At 40.8% G+C, this 19,654-nt stretch overlaps 1 protein-coding gene across 2 annotated transcripts in view; it reads right to left on the bottom strand.

The window, feature by feature from the left end:
* USP37 (ubiquitin specific peptidase 37) overlaps positions 1-19,370 on the bottom strand; it is a 34,885-nt gene extending 15,515 nt beyond the window's left edge. Inside the window, exons 1-16 of one of the 2 annotated variants that reach the window (XM_084289574.1) lie at positions 19,189-19,370; positions 16,360-16,531; positions 15,705-15,805; positions 14,287-14,468; positions 14,065-14,139; positions 13,390-13,487; positions 11,707-11,791; positions 10,648-10,809; positions 10,037-10,168; positions 7,820-7,943; positions 7,360-7,565; positions 6,173-6,290; positions 4,814-4,893; positions 4,053-4,217; positions 2,486-2,551; positions 1,023-1,173 (exon numbers count right to left, since the gene is read on the bottom strand). In XM_084289574.1, coding sequence (XP_084145700.1) covers positions 1,023-1,173; positions 2,486-2,551; positions 4,053-4,217; positions 4,814-4,893; positions 6,173-6,290; positions 7,360-7,565; positions 7,820-7,943; positions 10,037-10,168; positions 10,648-10,809; positions 11,707-11,791; positions 13,390-13,487; positions 14,065-14,139; positions 14,287-14,468; positions 15,705-15,805; positions 16,360-16,531; positions 19,189-19,344 — 2,073 coding nt within the window. In that variant the 5' untranslated portion in view covers positions 19,345-19,370. The remainder of the gene's footprint in view (positions 1-1,022; positions 1,174-2,485; positions 2,552-4,052; positions 4,218-4,813; positions 4,894-6,172; positions 6,291-7,359; positions 7,566-7,819; positions 7,944-10,036; positions 10,169-10,647; positions 10,810-11,706; positions 11,792-13,389; positions 13,488-14,064; positions 14,140-14,286; positions 14,469-15,704; positions 15,806-16,359; positions 16,532-19,188) is intronic. The other variant, XM_084289575.1, reaches the window with a different exon arrangement.
* Between the last annotated feature and the right edge of the window lie 284 nt (positions 19,371-19,654).

Here is a 19,654-nt window from a genome sequence, read left to right as displayed (position 1 = left end):
TTCTTTACCAGCTCTGTCTGTTCTGGAAATTTAGAGTTCATCATTTATTTCATTATTTATTAAATACCAAATGGATCAGGATCCTCCCTTGGTTTGATTTTTCCCATCAGACCAGAAACTGTAGGTACCTACCTCTCCACAAAGTGTTATTCAGCCAGCTTTACACCCATCCTTCCGTGTCATAATCAAGTACACATTTTTCTGCTTGCTTAAAATAACCCCATAAACACTGTCAAAAGCTTTCGAGAAGCTGAGATGCAGGACACTTGTTCTAAGCACTAGACCTGCAACCCCCTAATAGAACGAAGTGGTATTGCAAGATAAACCTCTAAGTTTCCGGCTTGCCCTTCTGCATCATCATTTTTCCCCAGACAATTCACCTACCTGCTTATACATTGCCCTGGTAGAGGCAAAAATATCTTAAAACATTAACACCAGTCACAACGAAGACCTCAAAGGCTATCTGAAGTTTACTGTGCCTTTACACCAAGGAGCTCAATCTCTACACACTTCTGTGTGTCTACCTCCAAGGACTAATAGCTTTAACGTCCAAAAAGGTTTTAATAAAGCTGTATTCGAAAGGGGACACAGATCAGACGTGGAAGAAGTTTTCTCAATTGAGTATTTTGCCTAGGCCAATTTGTACTAGCTCTAATTTAATCAAGGGCTTTACTACATAATTTTATTATTGACAGCCCATTTTATTTCAGTCTGGAAACATCCTTAATGACAGTTGCCCAAAGGACTGACAGAACTGCTAAGCAGCTGGCACACAGAACCCAACAAGTTAAGTGCAGTTACAACACAATTACCTCTGTTCCCAGTGGGAACCCAATGCAATTGTACAGAGAGGTCAATTAGCTGGCATAGGAAAACACTGCCTTCCAGCAACACAGTGCTAATTAGGAGAAAAAAAATATCTTGCATCAGTTTTACTCACAGTCTATGCAAACAAAAGCACAAGCCAACCATAAGCACATATCGGATCTATGCAGACAAAAGTTGGTATTTCTTCCCCTTACCTTTTCTTGCTCTTCTTGCAGTTGTTGCTGATCTCTAGTCTGTATGTTGCACAACCTTTGACTATGGGCAACAGAGCGTTTCAATGGCTCATCATCACTGTCCGAATCTACATAGAGTGCTGTAGGGCTCTTTGACTTGAAAGTGTATTTTCTGTGAATTAGAAATATGGCTATAAAACTACATAGCATTATACAAATCTGTTTCACAGTAACCATTGAAGAACTGTTACGCCAAATGTTCAGATTGTTGGGCAGTACAATTTAGGGAACAAACAGCAACTGTTGAAAATGAAAATTTATTAACGTAGGAAGCAGGGTTTTCAGAAAAGGTATCTTTCACTAGTTTAATTGGCATACCTTCTTCAAGTCTGCAAGAGCAGCTGACATTTTAAAAGCAAGAACCACACGCTTAATGGTTTACCTGCCACACTACCAAGCGTTACTTTTTTTTTTTCTTTTGCAGGATATTAAGATGTAGCAGAATTGAGTTCACAAAACAAGATTCTGCACTTTATTACCAAGCAACCCTCGAGAGGTACCATAGGATCATTTCGGTTGGAAAGGACCTCTAAAATCATCAAGTCCAACCGTTAACCTACTCATCTGAGTTGAGTACACAGTGACAGGTAGAACTCAGCATAAATCATTTATTTGACTTATGAAATTTATTAAGCTGGACACAGGACTTCCCACATCGTCACTAGGATATAAAGTTGCAAGTCTGCACAATTTTTTTTCCCCCCATTTTTCCCATTTGCTCTTTCACTGGGATAAACTGTTTCTTTAGAGCAGAAGACAAGGGACTTCAGTGAAGTTTGGGATATCTGGTCAATCAGGAAATCTGTTCCAAGTGTATTCCACAGTGCAAAACCACTCAGAGCAATATCACATTTCCGACAGTGTCAAAAACTGTCCTTTCAAAATGGCCTACGAAAATAATGCCCCCTCATCTTTACAAATAAGTCTAAGGAACAAACCACCTGTTTGCAATACTCATGTTGTGGCTCCATATATACTGTTGGAAAAAAGCTAGATTGCAGAACTAGAAACCACTTTGCTTCTTATATACATAGCTTGCAATGATGAATAGAAGGTAGTTTAAGATACCTGGCACTGATAAATCATCTGTGTAAACTAAATCTCTCTCATTGAGCCTTCTGCATAAAAAAAAAATATAAAATCTTTACTTGCTTACAAGCTCCCAAAGGTTCTCAAGAGAAATGCTGAAAGGATTATGTCAACTAGGCAAATTGCACCATTAATGCTAATTTCATCTAACATGCAACACCAATAAAGCTCAGATATGAAAAAAAAAGAGTAGCCAAAACAATTTATTAAAAGAGGAAAAATTAAACTAAAAAAGTAAGTAGAAAGAATAAAAAGAAGAATTATAAAATTCTAAAATGCCTTGAACACTATCCCATAAAATGCCAGGCAATGGGCATTTCAGAGCTATAACTCACCTACAAGGTGTGGAAGTGCTTATAGTACAGGAATTCACCATTTGGGAGGCTTTCAATGGACGGGAACTATTAAAAAAGCAAAGTATTTATTGCAGCAGTTACAGTCTTCAAAAAATAAGTGTTTACTCGTCTGCTGTGCATGCAAATCCATGTTCAAAGAAGCATGTAGAACAACATCATGTACTTGCTAATTGCTTACATTTAGAGTAGTATCTCTACGATGCCATAAATATACAACAGCTGTTCAAAACCATATGTAATCCTTTAGATTTGATTCACTTCTTAGTGATGCACCCTTAGGGACAAGCTCATAAATTAAAGGCTTTGGGATCCCATGTCAAGACAACTCTTTTTTAAATTTTATTTTATTCCCACCATCACTAGAGTTCCTGCTCTCAAAACCACAGTCTCCTGTTGCTGTCTGGATCAGCCGGTTTTCTGGCATGTCCCATGCCTCTATTTCTCCTTCCTTACCTAAATCCTTCTAAACAAACCTCCTGGTCCCCTTGATCCTTTCACAGGCTCCTCAAAGCCCATTGCTATCACACATCTACCAAACAGCTGCCAATGCAGAAATCTTTTTCAATCTTCCCCCTCAAACCAAAGCTGCTTCTCTCCATCTTACTCACCCTTTCACTTTCTGGTAAGCCATAATGGTTTCAATGACTAAAAAAAAAAGTCACTGAAAGGCTGTTTTAAATATATTTTAAAGTATGTCTGCATTGGTAAGCTTATGCTGTTCATTACGTTTAAGAGGTAAAGATTTTTATTGTTACAGCAAACTCTTGGAAAACTGCCGCATAACTCTCAAACTCCTCTAAACATTCAGCACGAGAAATGTGCTGGCCGTACTGCTGAACATACACACCAGATGTGTCCTATCTCACCACAGTTACCGTGGTTATGTCAGCAGGCAGGGACCACAAGAGACCTAAGGGTATCTTTTCCTTATTCTGCCACAAACTTCCTCTGTGACAACTGGCCCGGTTTAATCTCTGTGTCTCAGGACAAGCAGCTGTACAGAAATAACTGTCAGAGGGAAAAGGAGAGAGTATTTTCGGCCTGTGAAGCGTTCAAATACCATAGCGGCACAGTAAAGAATGAAAAATGAATGACAGTACAAGATATGCAAGTGGAAATTAGCAGAAAAAGAGACGATGCTGTATCTCCTAAGCAGAGGTAAGTGTGCTGTGAACAAAAGGTAATCTAGATTTTGGACTGGGAGGCATAAATTATATGAATTACTCACAAAAGTTTTTCTAAAAAGGATATAAATCTGTTTTCAAGAACAGTGAAGAATTCTATCTTACCAAATGTTCCCTGGATTATGTCCCACCAAGTCTTCCTACTGCTTCTATCATGCTTCCTTGCCATGAGAACATGCCGTGTCCTCACGACATTACAAATTAGCACAGTGCACTAAATAGGCTATATTAGATATCTTGCTTCTGAAACCGCATGATTTTAGCGTTTCTTTATCCAGACATTGTCCAGAGAAGACCTGACAATGCCTACCTCATCGAATGCACTACACAGGGCACAGGTCAATCACGAGCCGTACACTTACATTGCGGAATGGGCGCTCCATCCCAGCGTCAGCGGCAGCCTCGTGCTTTCTGTGCAGTGTGAAAGCAGGGTTAAGTATCTCGGAATAACCACCTGCTGCCCAACTTTGTGGTTGAGAGACAAGGCTACATTGAAGCTGTATCGTTTCAGATGGAGAATCAAGACCCTGAAAGTCGAGAAAGAAATACAAATGGCACGGTTAATCTCAAGACAGAAAATGGAAAAAAAAAAATCCAAGAATAATCCCTACCACCAAACACTTCTACTCAAGTCATGAACTAAACTACTGCGCGTGCCATTAACTCTCAAAGTGTTCCCGTTCTTCCTTGAAGCACTCTGCTTACTGAGAGATAACAGGGATCAATGCAGGAAGAAGTGACCAAAGCAAAACCTTCGAAGATAACTTCTGGTAGGAATGTCTCCAACTCAGTCTCCCCCATCAGGTCAACTGAGCACAGAATATCAAGCTTACAAAATATATTTACTGTTCTCACGCTACCAAAATTCCACTGAAAGCAGGAAGGGAAAACTCATGCCTCCTTGTGCTGTGACAGGGAGGAAGAAGTGTTGCTGAGGGTGCTCAGCACGCAGAAGGTTTTCAGAGGGAAACTGAAGAACAGCACAAAGAAACTACTGCCTGCACGTGCATCTTTCTTACATGCTGACCACCACACAAGGTGTCCCATCCATTATTCCAGCTTTAATCTGAGGGGTTTTTGCAACACATTTCCAAGAAGGAAAGGAACAGATGCCAACAGTTACCTGGGAAGCCTATTGAACTTGTGTGTGACAACAGCTGACTTTCCATTGCACTTCTCACAGGAATACTCAATTTCCTCTGCCTGCGTGAGAACAGAAAAATGAGTAGTGGAAGAAAAGATGCATCAAATAGATCTCAGCAGAAAGGACTTCGCTTTCAGCTGTCATAGAAGCTCTTCAAGACAGCAGCCACACTAAAAATTATATTCACCTTCAGCATGATCTAACAAGAGGGCATCCAATAGGAGCTCAGGTAATAAAGCTCACCGTTTGACAATATATCCACTGATACAGGAGGAAAGGGAAGCAATATTTTTCCCACAAACCTATAGCACAGGTCACTGAAATAACCTCAGTTGAGACAAACTAGCCTTCAAAGAGAGAAGATAATCTTGCAAGGCTTGCTGTTTTCTTTAACACATACAGCTGTTTTTTTTCCCAATCGCTTTTGGCTGATGATAATTTACCATCAAGTCCTCTCTCTTGTTCACAACCTCAGCTTTGTTCCTCAAAAGCTATCCTCATCTAACCTTGTCAGAGATGTGCTGCAGCTGAGTAGCTGAACAGGCATGAAAAGGAGAACTATCGCTGACGCTGATGTTACATGACTCAGCCACCAAGCATTTTTACAGATGTTTTCTGTGCGAAGATGAATGACGCAACAATAATCTTAATAATCTTTTTGGGGTTAGTTTTTTTTTTTTTTTTAAATCATAAGCATAAGACCTCCACTAGCTGTTAGAAAAACAAGCACATCAATTATTCAATCTGTCAAAAACACCATCTGTAAATGGGACTAGGAGAAAAAACACAGGCCTCCCTCAAGATACGATAAAACACAACGCAATCACATAGGTAAGGCTCATTTTTAGCTTTCAGAAACCTTGTCTTGCAAGTCTACTTACAAGATGAGCATGCATCATAGTTTTGTTTGTTTGTTTGTTTTAATAGATCTGTGCAATGACGCTCTTCCATGCCAGTTTAGATCAGTGCACAAACTGTTGAAGCATCTTAGCCCGGAAGAGGAAGCAGCAATTTCTGAGTGATTACTTCAATCTGACAATCTCCCTTCTTTTGTTTGTTTTCATTTGTGCCTCAACGCTTCCAGCATGTAACGGGGAAATTCACTTATTTCACAGCAGCATTATAAAAATTCGTTAAGTTCTGCATAGCATTTTACCATAAGAGCTCCTGTATAATCTGAATGTCCCAACCTCAGAAGAGCACAACATTATTTATTTCACGGATCTTCAATCACTGCCATAGGAACTAATGATCAGCTATGCAATCAAAATTTCCATATGGTACAGAATCTGCACATACTCCACGGTGAATTTAAAAAAAAAAGTACAAACTATGTACCCGAAAAAAGAGGTCAAGGGAATCCTGGATTGATCGCGATGGAAGCAATTTCTTTCTTCGAGGAAGGTCAATGGAGAGGTCATTAAACTGTTCTCGTTTGGTGACTGTTTCGCCACACCTAAAAAAGAAACACGCTTATGAAAGTGACGAAAAATAAACTTGAAATTAATGACAAGGTATATATTTTTAGGCTAAAGTAACTTCCCAGTAAATATATGCATCTCTCTTAACCTATTTTTACCCGTATTAAAATGAAAGTGTTTGATGCTTATGACACAGCTGAGTTTTGGGATTTCACTTTGATGTTTCAGAAACTGAAAGCAACTTCTGTGGAGGAGAAAGAACAAAAAAACTTGGTCTGTGAAAACTGCTTTGGAGAGGCCAAGTGACCAAGTATATGACAAACCAAAGTGACTGCCATGTAGCTGAACAAGTAGTCTCCCTTCAACATTGTTAGGAGAAAAAAGAGACCAGCCCTAGAAAAATGGAAAGCCCCAAAATACTTTGTAACTCTTTCAAAACAAAGTAGTAATAGTCCATATGCCTAAAACAAGACCTTATTTATTTATTTTTAAGGATCCTATAGTCATTTATCTTCAATCATTATTATCTGCATGCAATTTACTTTTAGTTATTTTAGGGAACTAATGCACTACACTCTGAAAGTAATATTCCCAAATATCCGTGTTAATGAGAATTCTGTGGAATACAAGCATCCAGTATGTGAATCTCCTGCACAGGTCATAAACAACAAATGGCAAGAGACACTGGTTTATAACTGCAATAACCTGCAGAGACCAAAGAAAACACCATTCCTCGGAAGCCTGTAGAAAGAACAAGAAAAATACAGCTTCCCGTTTTGTAGGAGAAGACATTGCTTGGCTGGAACCCTCTTCTCCCTATACTCATGCAAGCCGTAGACAAAAAAGAAAAGCACAACAGCTTTCCAGTGGATATGTAATGAAGCACTAAATGGTAAGAGACTATTTAAAGAAGGTCTGCAACAGCAGTGTGGTGTGAGGTTTACGTTATTTCTAGACTGTATAATATTTTATAAATATCTGGCTTTGGGAAAAAAAATGTACTACTAGTTAGTTCTAGTTATAGTATGCAGATAAAGTCCTAGAAAATGCAAACTCTTCCCAATCATTTAAATAAGTATGAGAAAGGTTCTGAAGCATACTTACATTTTACAAATGATAGAATGCTGAACCTCAAACTCTAAGTTACTGATAACCGGACAAGTATAAACTTTGGTGGCTGAGAGGTCATCAGAAGCCCGTCCTGGTGAGTTGTCATCATTAGGGACTGGCTCGCTCTTCCAAGTTTTGTTTAATTTTTCCATGTCCTCCTTCAGCTGGTCCAGACACTGGCTCAAGAACTCATGTGCATCCTAGAAACAGGGTATGCTCAACAAGTTATTTTCTACGACTCCATTCAGTGCCTCTCACACATGCAGATGAGAGAAGTTACATTTCTATCTACTGCATTCAGCACTTCTAAGACAGTTCTCCTTTAACAAACAGCAGGCAAAAGGCAGTCATTCAATCAAAAGCTCAAGTCACTGTCAAACAGAGATGAAGCCTGACAATGCAGTCCAAACAATGAACAACATACACAATTGTTTCTAAATGCTATGATACTTACATTCTGCATATACCCAGAAAATCTCTCTGCGGTAGCTGAAATGGCACTTTTCACCTTCTTGAGCAGCTCTTTCTTAACCTCAGGGCTGCAGACATCCTTTTTAGCAAGCAGATGGGCAAAACGCCTGCAGAAATCAATGCGATGAAACATTGATTGGTTGTCCACAACTTCAGGGAAATGCAATAAAACTCATGATATCTGATTTTAAGAGTTCCTAAAAGCTTTTACCCTGTGATAAGCGGTGCAGGGATTTTGTACGAAAATATTTCAGAAAATGGAAAATAGCCTTTTACATTTCAAGTATTTTGAATTCTAACTTGAGATCACCATTGGCACAGGACCCAAAAAAAAAAAAAAAAAAAAAAAAGAATTCCAGATTTTTCCTAAGATAAAGAGAAGAGCCTTATCAAGCTCTATAAACTTACTTCTGCAATACCTTTTACAATGAGATAAAAAGCAATGCTTTTGGAAAACTGAAATACTGATAGGAGATATTAAATCACGTGGCACCAAATAAGCAACACATAAATCATTAAATTCAAGTTTTACGGGCAAAGATTTTGTGTGTTTGTTTAAAAGATTCCCACTCTACTCAGTTTAAAGCCATACGTCCTTTGGCAGTGAAACATTATAACAGGATAGAGCAAAAGCTGTAATAAAAAGAGCCAGGAGGAGTTCCTTGATTCAAGCTACACAGTGTAACCAAAAACCATGTTAAAAGGCACTGCTGAAATCGGCTTTACCTGCCTCTCAGTTAGTGCAATTTAGTTATCTTTTTTAACTGCTTTGCAATTTCACAGAAATACACACTGGTACATTCCATATGCAACAGTTTATGTCATGGTACATACACTGGAAGATGATGGGAAGATGTTCCATGGTGTTCCATGACAAACCAAAAAATAAGATAGAAAGAAAGACCCGTGCAATGCCCTCCCACTCCAAACCAACACCTAGTACCCAGTTACCCAAAGTATCCGATCCGTTCCTCGCAGCTCAACAAGTTCCTACTGTTTTGCTGAGCTACAGCAAAAGTCTGTGCCTCTACAACTGCTAAGGGAAGCGTATTAGGGAACACCTTTTTCACCACAAAACAGCCGACAGGGAGTTGTCGTTAACCCAAGTAACATTTACCACGTTAGATTAAGTGCCCATACCCAAGGCAGTAGACACCAAACTAGAGACTACCAACTCTGACCTGTCGTACTTGAGCCAGGATCACACATTGCCTTCCATCAGATGTACTCCACCACTAGCTCTACCCACAGTTTGCCTTTAGGTAGATGAGGCACAAGCTTCAGAAGTGTTTTTTACAAAATTTAGGAAAAGGACATTTCAAAAAGGCACATGGAACAGCCTCCGATTCCAAGCAGTGGGGGAAGAGCTCAAGAAGATACAGCAAAAATCGAAATGACCCCAAACAATATAAAGGGCGATGAAATGGAAACAGGAATGGTTCTGGTATCCTGAATCTTTTTCGTTTGGTGAAGGAAAAGAAAAGGAGGTACACAAAAGCACATATAATAAAAATCCTGAATGGCAGAGAGCACAGTGCATATGCAAATGGCAGCCTGTCTTTTCGATAGACATACAACAGAATCTGAATGGCAAATGAATTCAAAATTTCAAAGAGAAAAGAGTGCTTTACATATTTCAGAAACCTCTGGAGTTTCTTGACATGAGGTTTGTCTGAACCGAGAGTTCATCTGAATTTAGAAAAAAAATTAAATTGGCAGAACACAAACACTCTCCACAGCTACTAGACAAAGCAGATTTTCAAAAAAAAAGGCGTAAACCCTCACTTAGCAAGTAGTTAGTGATCAGCTTAAACACTAGCTGATAATGTTTCAAGAAGCTATTCTGCAACTACTACGAAGTGTTTTGCACTTCTAAAGCATTTTACTCTACCACTAGAAATACAACAGAACACATAAAGGACTACTCTACATTGCAAATCCTAAAAGCCTACTTCCTATTTCTAAAGTAAAGCTCCAGAATACAGAGAGGTCTAGGACTTACTTTTCTAAGAGCAAAAAAAAAAAAAAAAAAAAAGGATTGACAATCCCCTATATTTTATCCAGAGGTTAAGGAAAGCACCATCAGCTCACACATCTACGGACACATGCACATCACCCTCTACAAAGGTGCTTCAGGACTGGGAATGCTAGCTTCTCAGTAACCAAAGAGAAAATATCCTTTTCAGAAAGTGAATTTTACCTGATAAGTGCATTGAGTGGAATTTTTTTCCACGGGATACCCTGCTTGAGCAAATCATTAGCAAAAGACTGGATTGAAAACAAGGACTGTAAAATGGCATTCATATAGCAGGTGTTTCCTAAGTTTGAAAACCTGAAAAACAGAAAATTAAACATGGTATGTATGTAAATGTGTAAACGTGCCAGTGTTAAACACGGCACTGCTATCATGTAGGACATTCAACACCCCAGACACTCCCCAGGCAGTTTTAATTGGAGCTGTCCTTCTGCCGTTCAGACTAAATTGAAAGCTCATAAGAGGCAGCAACTGTCAGGAAAGCATCCATGAGTTTCTACAATCAAAATACTAAAATGTGTGTGTACATACACAAGATATAAAAATGAACCATGGAAGCATATGAAAGGAATGTCAATTACCTGAAGTTATTATATAGCTAAAATTTCGAGGAAGTCAATTTCGAGGAATACATATTTTCCAAACTAGGAGATGTGCTCCCTGTCTCAGTGTTCATTGATTTCAGGATTTTTTTTTTCCCATGAAACAATTATAACAAGAATACGCATGTTCTAATGATAAAAGCATGCATGGTAGATAAAGAAAATTATACTTACCCTTGTAATTGTTGTTGAGGATGGGTGGAAAGGGGCATTCGGGGTTTGTTCCACCCTGTGTAATCTTGATTAGATCTCATCTTTTTAACAGAAAGAGGAGCAGGCTGAGAAAGAAATCCCAGGCTCCTTTTGGATGAAGGATTCTGGCTGGATACACCAGACCTATAAGCATTAAAGAATAAGAAGTGTAAGATTTCTACTGCTCTGCCTTCAATAGCAATAGTGCATGACACTGAAACTGTTTCACTACAGATGACAAGGACTGGTAAAGTCACATGAGACAAGTGGCACATATCAAAGCTGAAGCTGTATGAAATGGCAAACTTCTACCCAGAACACAAAATACTTTCTCTGGTTAGATTTCTTTACATCTACAGGTGTGTAACCAGGTCTTTTGTTTTTAAGACATTCCGCCAATTCACCAGGCTGTGTGAAGGAGAGGAGGAACAACAGTGTAGCACAAGATCCTAAGTCATAAGATATGCTTAAAATTCACATCTAGGCTTGGGTCTTCATTTTCAGCCTCATGGTCTTGTAACCTAATCGTTCTGGCTCTAGCTCCTCACGTGTAAAGCGTGGATAATGCTTCTTTTCTTCCTTGATCTTGGATCTTACCTATCTAGGGCAGAGGCTGACAGTCTGATTACACAGCATCTACCACAGAAGAATCCCAGCCTCAGAGGGATTCAGTATTACTGAAATACTGTTAAAATAGTTTTGTGGCATTTATCTACTCGGGAAATAAGAAGCAAAGATTCAGTCTGAAGTTCCAGAATCTGTATGTCATTTGAACCAACTAGAGTGTAGCTATCATCTACATCAGTCACTCACAATGACTACAATCAACTTGAATGAATTGAGAAAATCCATCTATTGCAAGCAGTACCGGAGTTTGTAGGTGTCAGAGCAATTGTAGCTGCACTGAACGCTTGGATTTTAAACTATACACGTTTTATGCATAAAAGCCACACAGCATGTGATGGATGCACAGGAAACCAAAGAGCCTAATTCCAGGGAAAGGACTGTCATTTACAGTTCACACCAGTGAATCAGTCCTACCTGTCCAGGGTGGAACTGCCAGTAGAGTACTCTTTTGGCGAGGACCTACTACCATAAAAGGATGATGACTGCAGTGGTAAAACGCCTAAAAAACAAAAACAGAGAGGTAGGTCACTTTGTTCCAGGTAACTCGGCTATTTATGCAATACACAAATGGTTTAAAAGTATTTATTAAAAAGGTTTCTAAATCTTCAAATACTATCTTCAAGATTTGTTTGAGACAGTACAAATGCACCTACTGAGAAGTACTAAGGCAAACGTTAATAATATGTACGTAAAGACACCCTGGAGTTTAAATTGTGTTTGACACCATAATCCCTATCATGCCCAAATTGTAACATATAACACTTGAAAATAATTAACTATCATCAATTATTAACTTTTAAAAGGCCTTAACTATTTGAAAGATAACAATTACCACCTTTTCTTCAAATATATAAGGTATGCAAAACAGCAACCTCGCTTATAATTCCCTGTACAGTTCTCTCAAAATTCAAACTAAATATGCAGAATTGAAACCAGCTTCTCTTCCCGCTTCAAAATCCACAGCAAATTACTATACACTTGTTGCAAAATATGATTGTTTCATCGTTCTTAAAATCATTGTGTCAGATCCTGAGATTCTAACACCTCGGATAGTGCTGCATAAAAAACATGCTCTCAAAGTGTCAAAAAAACCCAACAAAAAAACATCTATTGAGGTGAATCACAGCATATGTTAGGTTGGAAAATAAATGAACGTTTACTTCTATCTGAGCTTGGAATGGTTGAAGCTGTGCAACATTCAAAAATGCAGCCATATAAAGGAAAGGAGGTTCTCAATACCACTCTTTGAACTTGCAGGTATACACTGACAGAGCCTGACTTTGACGTTAAGGAGCAAACCAAATTTTCATTCAGAGATGAACATTGACACTATTTGCTCCTCCCCTAGCAATATATTTGTGCCATCAGAGCTGCAGTAAAAAAAAAAAGAAAAAAAAAAGAATGCATTCAGCAATGTTCTCCGTAAAAGCAAAACCTTCAATGCATTCCTCTTTATGGGGAACAAGACTCAGTACTAAGAAGTAAAATCAAAGAGCTGTGATCACTACCAGCTTATGTACGTTCTGTCCATATTACTATATTGCCTATAAGCCCTTGTCACACATCAGCATCCACCTGAATTCTGGTACAAACAGAACGAAAATCCTAGCCCCATAAAGCTCCCCCTCTAAATTCTGGGGAAGAGGTAGGGAGGTAGAAGCAAACAGTATGCATTTTCAGTACAAAAAAAAAAAAATTATCCTACAATTTGTGTGGGCATTAATAGCAAAGAAGAGCTTTAAAGGCGAACAAGAAAGAGTGAGAGGAATCATTAGATAAGCATAGGAATCCCCTCCCACGGGGAAGGGCAACTTGGAACAAAGTGTGAGGCTGCTTGTTGACAAGCTAACACACTAGCTGGCCTTGGCAGCCAAGTACAGGGTTCAGGGTCACACTAATCAACAGTGACAGATAAGCCAGGATAGGCTTTGAAAACAAAGGCAAGATGCTAGCATCTCAGATATGGCTCTGTAGGAAGCAAGAAAGTTAGTGGAACAAGAAAAGCAGATTAGGAAACAACATCTGCAGCAACTTTGTGAGCTAATAGCAACAGAGGAAAAAACAGGTATCATCCAGCTTTACTTTTATTTTTTTTACCTGATGTCCTATTTTCCTCTGCTTGCTTCAGATTCAACTGTTTCTCTCTGCTGCTGTTTAAGTACTTCCACGCTGGATCACTCAAGGCTTTATTATTCCTGCAGTTATACAGCATTCAAAGTCAGAACTCAGAGCAAATGCAGTATACTCCTGGCTGACAATTTACAACTTATTTTAAAGCATTTATGTCCTATCACCTTTAATACTTGACTATAGAACAGGTAAACTTTGCTGACAAATAAGTTCAATCCATTCATTTACACAAGACTTCTAACTTATGATTAAATGTCGATATGCACACAGACATCACTTTACAAACAACAATTTCCCTTTGTGAATTTTGTCTTGAAAAAAACAAAACAAGTGCAAGAAAGAAGCAACCTATTGCTGTGTGCATACAGCACGTGGGACAACCCAGATTAAGCTGACAGAAGGAAGGAGACACAAACTTCGCATGTGCCATCCTCCCGTAAATCAGTCGTTATATCAGATTGCATTTCCCTCATTAACCCTGAATGCAAACCCCATTTCAAGCATTCAGGGTGTTCAGAAGTAGACGAGTGGCTGGCCTGTCACATTGCCATGACAGAGAAGACCCAGGCACTCTTTTCAGAAAAAATGACCTTTACAAACCATCAGAGTTTACACCAAAAACTAGAAACAACAGTTACTTACGTTGAAGAATCGTTCTCTTTGGGATAATCTTCACTCATTTCTGAACCAGGAGGCTGTGCTCTTTTCCTCTTTTCACTAATAACAGAAAAATTTTGCAGTGGTCATTCTTTCAGGAAGGCCAGTAAACGAGCCTCTTCCAACTGCAGGTAACTTCTTAATGCTTTCTACGTGTTTTTCCCTTACCTTCTGCAATTTTCACTTTGATAACAGGCTAACACTTACCGATTCTCCAGCAAGCCTGTTCTGTGAGGGGTGGACGAGGCAGGCGACGCTGTGACATTCACCCTGTTGCTAGGTGCTCCAGTTCCAGCAGAGTTCTTAACGGGTGCTCTGGCTGGGGTACCCAGCACCTTGCGGAATGGATTTTCATCCTTACTTTCCACGGTCACTCGTTTGGGGGGAGGCTGCAAAACCCAAGTGGAAAGGGGCAGGGAGACAATCAAAACAGTGAAAAACACAACTACCAGGAGGCTAAACTTGCATTTACACTGCTGGAGTTGACACAGCATAATACCCAACAGCAGAAAAACGATACTCGAATAAGAGGTTCAGCACTAACTAGATGGATGCAAACTTTTCACTGTATCAATACAAGTCAGAAGCACGAAACTATTGCAGTAACCAACTTCCCTTTCCATCTTCCAACGTTAAATCAGTTGGACTTTTGTATTTAAAATCCCCTTTACGTGCTCTCAGATTTAATCACCCAAGGCGCAACTCCTAACCGCCCTCAGATCAATCCTGGGTGGTATTAAAAAAAAAAAAAAAAAAAGCCATATTAAAAACCACACAATTAGAACAGTGCCCTGACAGCCTAGGGCCAACGCAATGAAAAGAGCTAATAGCTGGCTGACTAAGGAATGTTGGTCAACTTTAGACTTGAAAACTAAACATGTCTAATCTTACCACTGTATACACAGCTTTCGAGTTTTTACTGCGAGATTGCCTCTAAGCAACATGTAAAATTTGTTTTGGGACAATGTCAAAAATACTCGCCCTCAGGGCCGTAATAAAAATATATTCAGAGAGATAACAATGTAAATTAAAGCTGGGAGATACACCATGAAATCTGCCTTATGGAGGCAGAAAAGGAAGAACAAAAGCCTTTTGAAGGAAAACCACTTCCAGGTAAAAGCTTGCAAAATCCACACACACAAAAATGAGCACAATGGCACAAATTCAGGAACTCTTCTCTGACACAAAAATTCGACCATCAGCTTTTCAAGATACACATTTGGCTGAAGTCTACTAAAGTCAGTCAGACCTCTGCTGTTCACACCGTGTTCAGCTGCTGTGGATTTAAGGTGTTCAGTGCAAACAAGGATATTCAGAAAATCAAGTCTCAACCACGTGCTTTTCCTCTCTTGCTGCTCTTTGCCTGACTGAGAGCTCAGCACACAGAACAAACTCAGTCTTTTGCAGGCAGCTGCTGAACTCCTGAACGCGTACGGAGGACGAGTCTCCTCACGAGCAGGACGCACCACTGCCAACCATCCCGTGCATGCCCAGCACAAGCCCTCTGGATTACAAAGACTTTGGATGCAAACCAAGTATTTAAGCGCTTTTACAACACGCAATGAGAGAGGAGGAAATGAAGGAAATAAAATTAGAGAAGAGGAAAAACGCGAAGTTTAACAAACCTGATTCTCTATGTAAGAGAACTGCCTGTTAGCTTCCTTCTGTGTGGTCCTGCTGCCCAGCACACCTCCAAAGCTGCCAGATCCCTGAGAGGCTTTCCCAGCTGAGAGGAAAAGTACACAACGTTTGATTTGATGGCCATTTAACTGATCGGCATTCCTACATAAGATGTTATTTTACAGTTGATTTTGGAAGAGGCACAATAGATTTCTTGCCAACAGACAGAGCAACATTCTGAGCGCACAGACATGAGCAAGTGTTTATGGATATCCCTTACACTGGTCATTTACTTAGGGTGCCGTAAAATTCCTATCCTTAAAAAAAAAACAAAAAAAAAAACAATCTAAGTTGAAAAATAAAAAGGAAAGAGACTACACAGGTGTGATAAACAGACAAGGTTTTCCAGATATCAACACGCTAACAACAGAAACAACTCCTGCACGTTTTATCTGTTACTGTTCAGCACAACACAGGCACATTATGAGAAAAGTACGTAACAAAAACTGGGGTTTAAGGACAGCAAGAAGAGTTTACGTAAATATAACACGCACAGAAAGCCACACAAGGAGGACAAAGTGGCTAACGGTGAAAAAAGAAAGCACAGCGCTGACCCGCCTCTAAGCTGTCATTAATGTGACTTAAAACAGTCGCACTTACCAGTGTGAACCCTGTCTTGATGGACCGCATCCAAATACATCCGCATTTCATTCGCATCCTTAAACGGCACCTTATCAATCGTCAGGAAGCTGGTATCCTTTAGTGTTAGCATCAGGCAGCACAGTTTTCTACCATTTGGTCGTAAGGTCACAGTTTTAATGTTATGGCTTAGCTGAAAACAAAGACGTGAGTATAAACATAAATCCACTTTAGAAAGGCCAAAATACTTACAAATTCAAACAAAACACTTCAGATGGAGAGGGTAAGAGGCACTTACACAGAAACACCTCCCCCAGCTCCGCTCTGAGCAAACAGTAAGCCTCGTGGCATTAATGCACTCAGTGATGCTGGGAGCTGACACAACTGAAAGGACGGTGGCACTGCCACTCCACAGTCCCCGCATGCCTGGGTAAGCTTTCTGAAACTTGCCCTGCTGCTGAGTGACATTTCTGAACTAAGGGAATAAAGATCTTCACACCGTCCCGGTTAGCCGTCTGAAACTTCTACCTCAAGTTTGAAACGTACATTTTAAGATGGGGAAAGTTTAAAAGATCTGAGATTTAAATGTTAGGTACAAACTTCCATTCACTTGGCAATTCTCTCCCAGGGAAGACAGACTTGACACAGCTTAAAAATTTTTGCCGGGTAGTAGGTCATTAAGAAACATGCTTAGCCTAAATACAACATTATAACCATTAAATGGTGTCTGAAGTTTCAGGGTTATGGTCAAGCACAAGAATACTTTTAATAAGAGCTTGTGCTCGCTAATAATGCCCCTGCTACTTTATTATGCCATTACATAATTGCGGCTTCCTGCTAAGTCACCTACACGGAGCAGCCGTTCAGTAAAGGCTCTGCCAGCCACTCTTAAAGCAGATGAAGCAAAAGAGCACCTCACATCTGCAGGGTTTGTGGAAGTTCGACACTTGGCTTGCGAGCATATTCTTATTTTCAACTTCCTCGTCATTTTTCACTTACTTACTCGCTTTGCTGCCCCTTCTTTAGCTTTGCCTAAGGATCAGGCACTAGCTACACGCCAGGGGATTGCCATACTGCAAGACTGGAAACCACAGCCAAGGCCGAGCCTGCCCATCAGATTGGAGCCTTCTCCTAATTTGGCCTGACCCGCGGATTGCCACACCACTGATCTAGGCGATGCCGCTGATTTAATAGACACCAACGCTAATTATGAAGTAACACCAAAATTTCACTACACAGTTCTCTATAAGCTGTTTCACCTCCTTCAAATTATACACAAGTTAAAAAAAAATAAAGATTCCTCCACATCATATTTGTCAATAAGATTTCTTTTTTTCCCCTACAGATCTTTAGCTTCTTTGCAAGATGATCTAGACGTAACAGCAGTCCATGACAGGCTGGAAAACCACCTCAATCTAAGGGTATATTTTGCTGGGAAAACTACATTTCTGTAATAGCTTGCGCTCGATCCTTCTTTTTATCTTTCCTTTAATGCAGATGAAAAATGTCCTCAAAAAAAAAATCAAGGCATTGAAAAGCGGGCTGCGAGTTTTCCATCTTCTCTTAAAACACTGCGGTCGGTGCGGAAGGCACGCAGAGACTCCAGCACCTCGGTGCAAAGCAAGACATTTCAATTCACGATGCCAACGTGAGAGGGCTCCACACGGACTCTTGGTGCACCTGCTCCCATCCGGTCAGCGTTACGGCGTCTGGAGAGCTGGGGGGAAAAGAAACATCCCCTGCAGGACGCAGGTGGTGTCTGGCACAACTCCTTCAAGACTTTGTAACATCAGTAGGGAAATATCTATGTACGAGATGTGACGACACGCTAGGTGCTGCAGGAATATAATATAATATATCCCAGGATCTACCCAAATATTACAAACAAACAGCAGAAGCGATGGGCCTGCAGGTGCTCGCGGCCTCCTCCTCGCCGCCCTCTCCGCTAGGCCTCGCGGACTCAGTTCAAGCACAAAGCCTCCTCCGAGCCCACGGAGATCATCCCATGAGCGCCAGAGCCCGTAGATATGAGGGGCAAGGAGCACAACCTGCCCCTCGAGGCCGTGGTTGGGCATCCCGGCCTTCCAGACCCCGATTTCCAGCGGCGAGGAGCGCCCAGGGAAGACAAGAGGGGAAAATCCAGGCCTCTCAGCGAGGACAATTTTCGGGTTTTCAAGCCCACGCTGCCAGCAGCAGGATGTGTCCGGGGCTGACGACTTCCTCACGCCCCGATTCCAAGGCGCCGCGGGCTGTCAGCTTCGTTCCTGAGAGTTTTCGGGCAGCAAAACTTCACCTTTCAAACCCAAAGCCAACTTTTTGCTCGCAGGAATAAACAGCTCAGGGAAAGGCTTGGGAAAAAGCAGGAAAACAGCCGTGGAGCGAAACAGAAGCAGCTGGCATTCAGGTTGGCTGTTAACGCCGCCACTCGGCGATACAGCAATTAGGATTATTTTTAATTGCAGGTGGAGATCTCTCACAGAAAAATCTTCCTTCGCGCTCTTGGCATTTGGGGCTTTTTGAGTGAAAAGGTCCTACAAAGGCTAACCTGAAAGTTAGCGTAGAATGGAAAAAAAAGCGATTTGAGGTGGATGTTGGGGGTCTGATGGGGCTTCAGCTCCAGGCTCTGCAGCCCTACCGGAGACATCCCGATAACAGAGGGCTTATTCCAAAAACACCAGAATTTTGCACGCAGGGCACGGCTTCGGTAATTTTTCCTCTGCTTTTTGGCTCTCCCCATCCACCATCATCCCCACCGCCGAGCCCAGGAGACCCTCTAGCAACAAACCTGAGTGATTTACAGGGCTGGGGGGGGTAATTTACAGGGGCCGCGACGCCGAGCGGCCGGGCTACCTGAAACGTCTTCGGGATGCCCCCGACGTTGTAGTGCACCACCAGGCTGACTTTGTTGTCCTTCTCCACGATCTCGAAGCTGCCCTCCTTCCACTTGGTGATGCCCGTCTGCATGCTGCGCATCCGCACCGGCCCGTGCACCTTCAGCGGGGCCATGCCCGCGGCCCCGCCGCCTGCGGGGAGAGGGGGGCTCGTACCGGGGGTGGGGATGGAGGGGAAAAGGGGGGGGTCCCCGGGCTGGGCTGGAAGGCTGGGGGGGGAATAATGTAAAGAATAAGAGGTAGAAAGTGATAAAAAATAATCAAAAGGGATTAAAATGATAAAAAATATAAAAATAATAATAAATAATAATAATAATGATAAATAATAATAAATAATAATAAACAATAACAGTAATAAACAACAACAACAATAATAAAACAATAATAATAAAGATAATAAAATAATAAAGAATAATAAAAAATAA

This window comes from Netta rufina, assembly GCF_964035555.1.
Source record: "Netta rufina genome assembly, chromosome: 6".
Taxonomy (NCBI): domain Eukaryota; kingdom Metazoa; phylum Chordata; class Aves; order Anseriformes; family Anatidae; genus Netta; species Netta rufina.
Note: the sequence above shows the minus strand (reverse complement) of the source record. Positions and strands in the feature narration are given on the sequence as shown.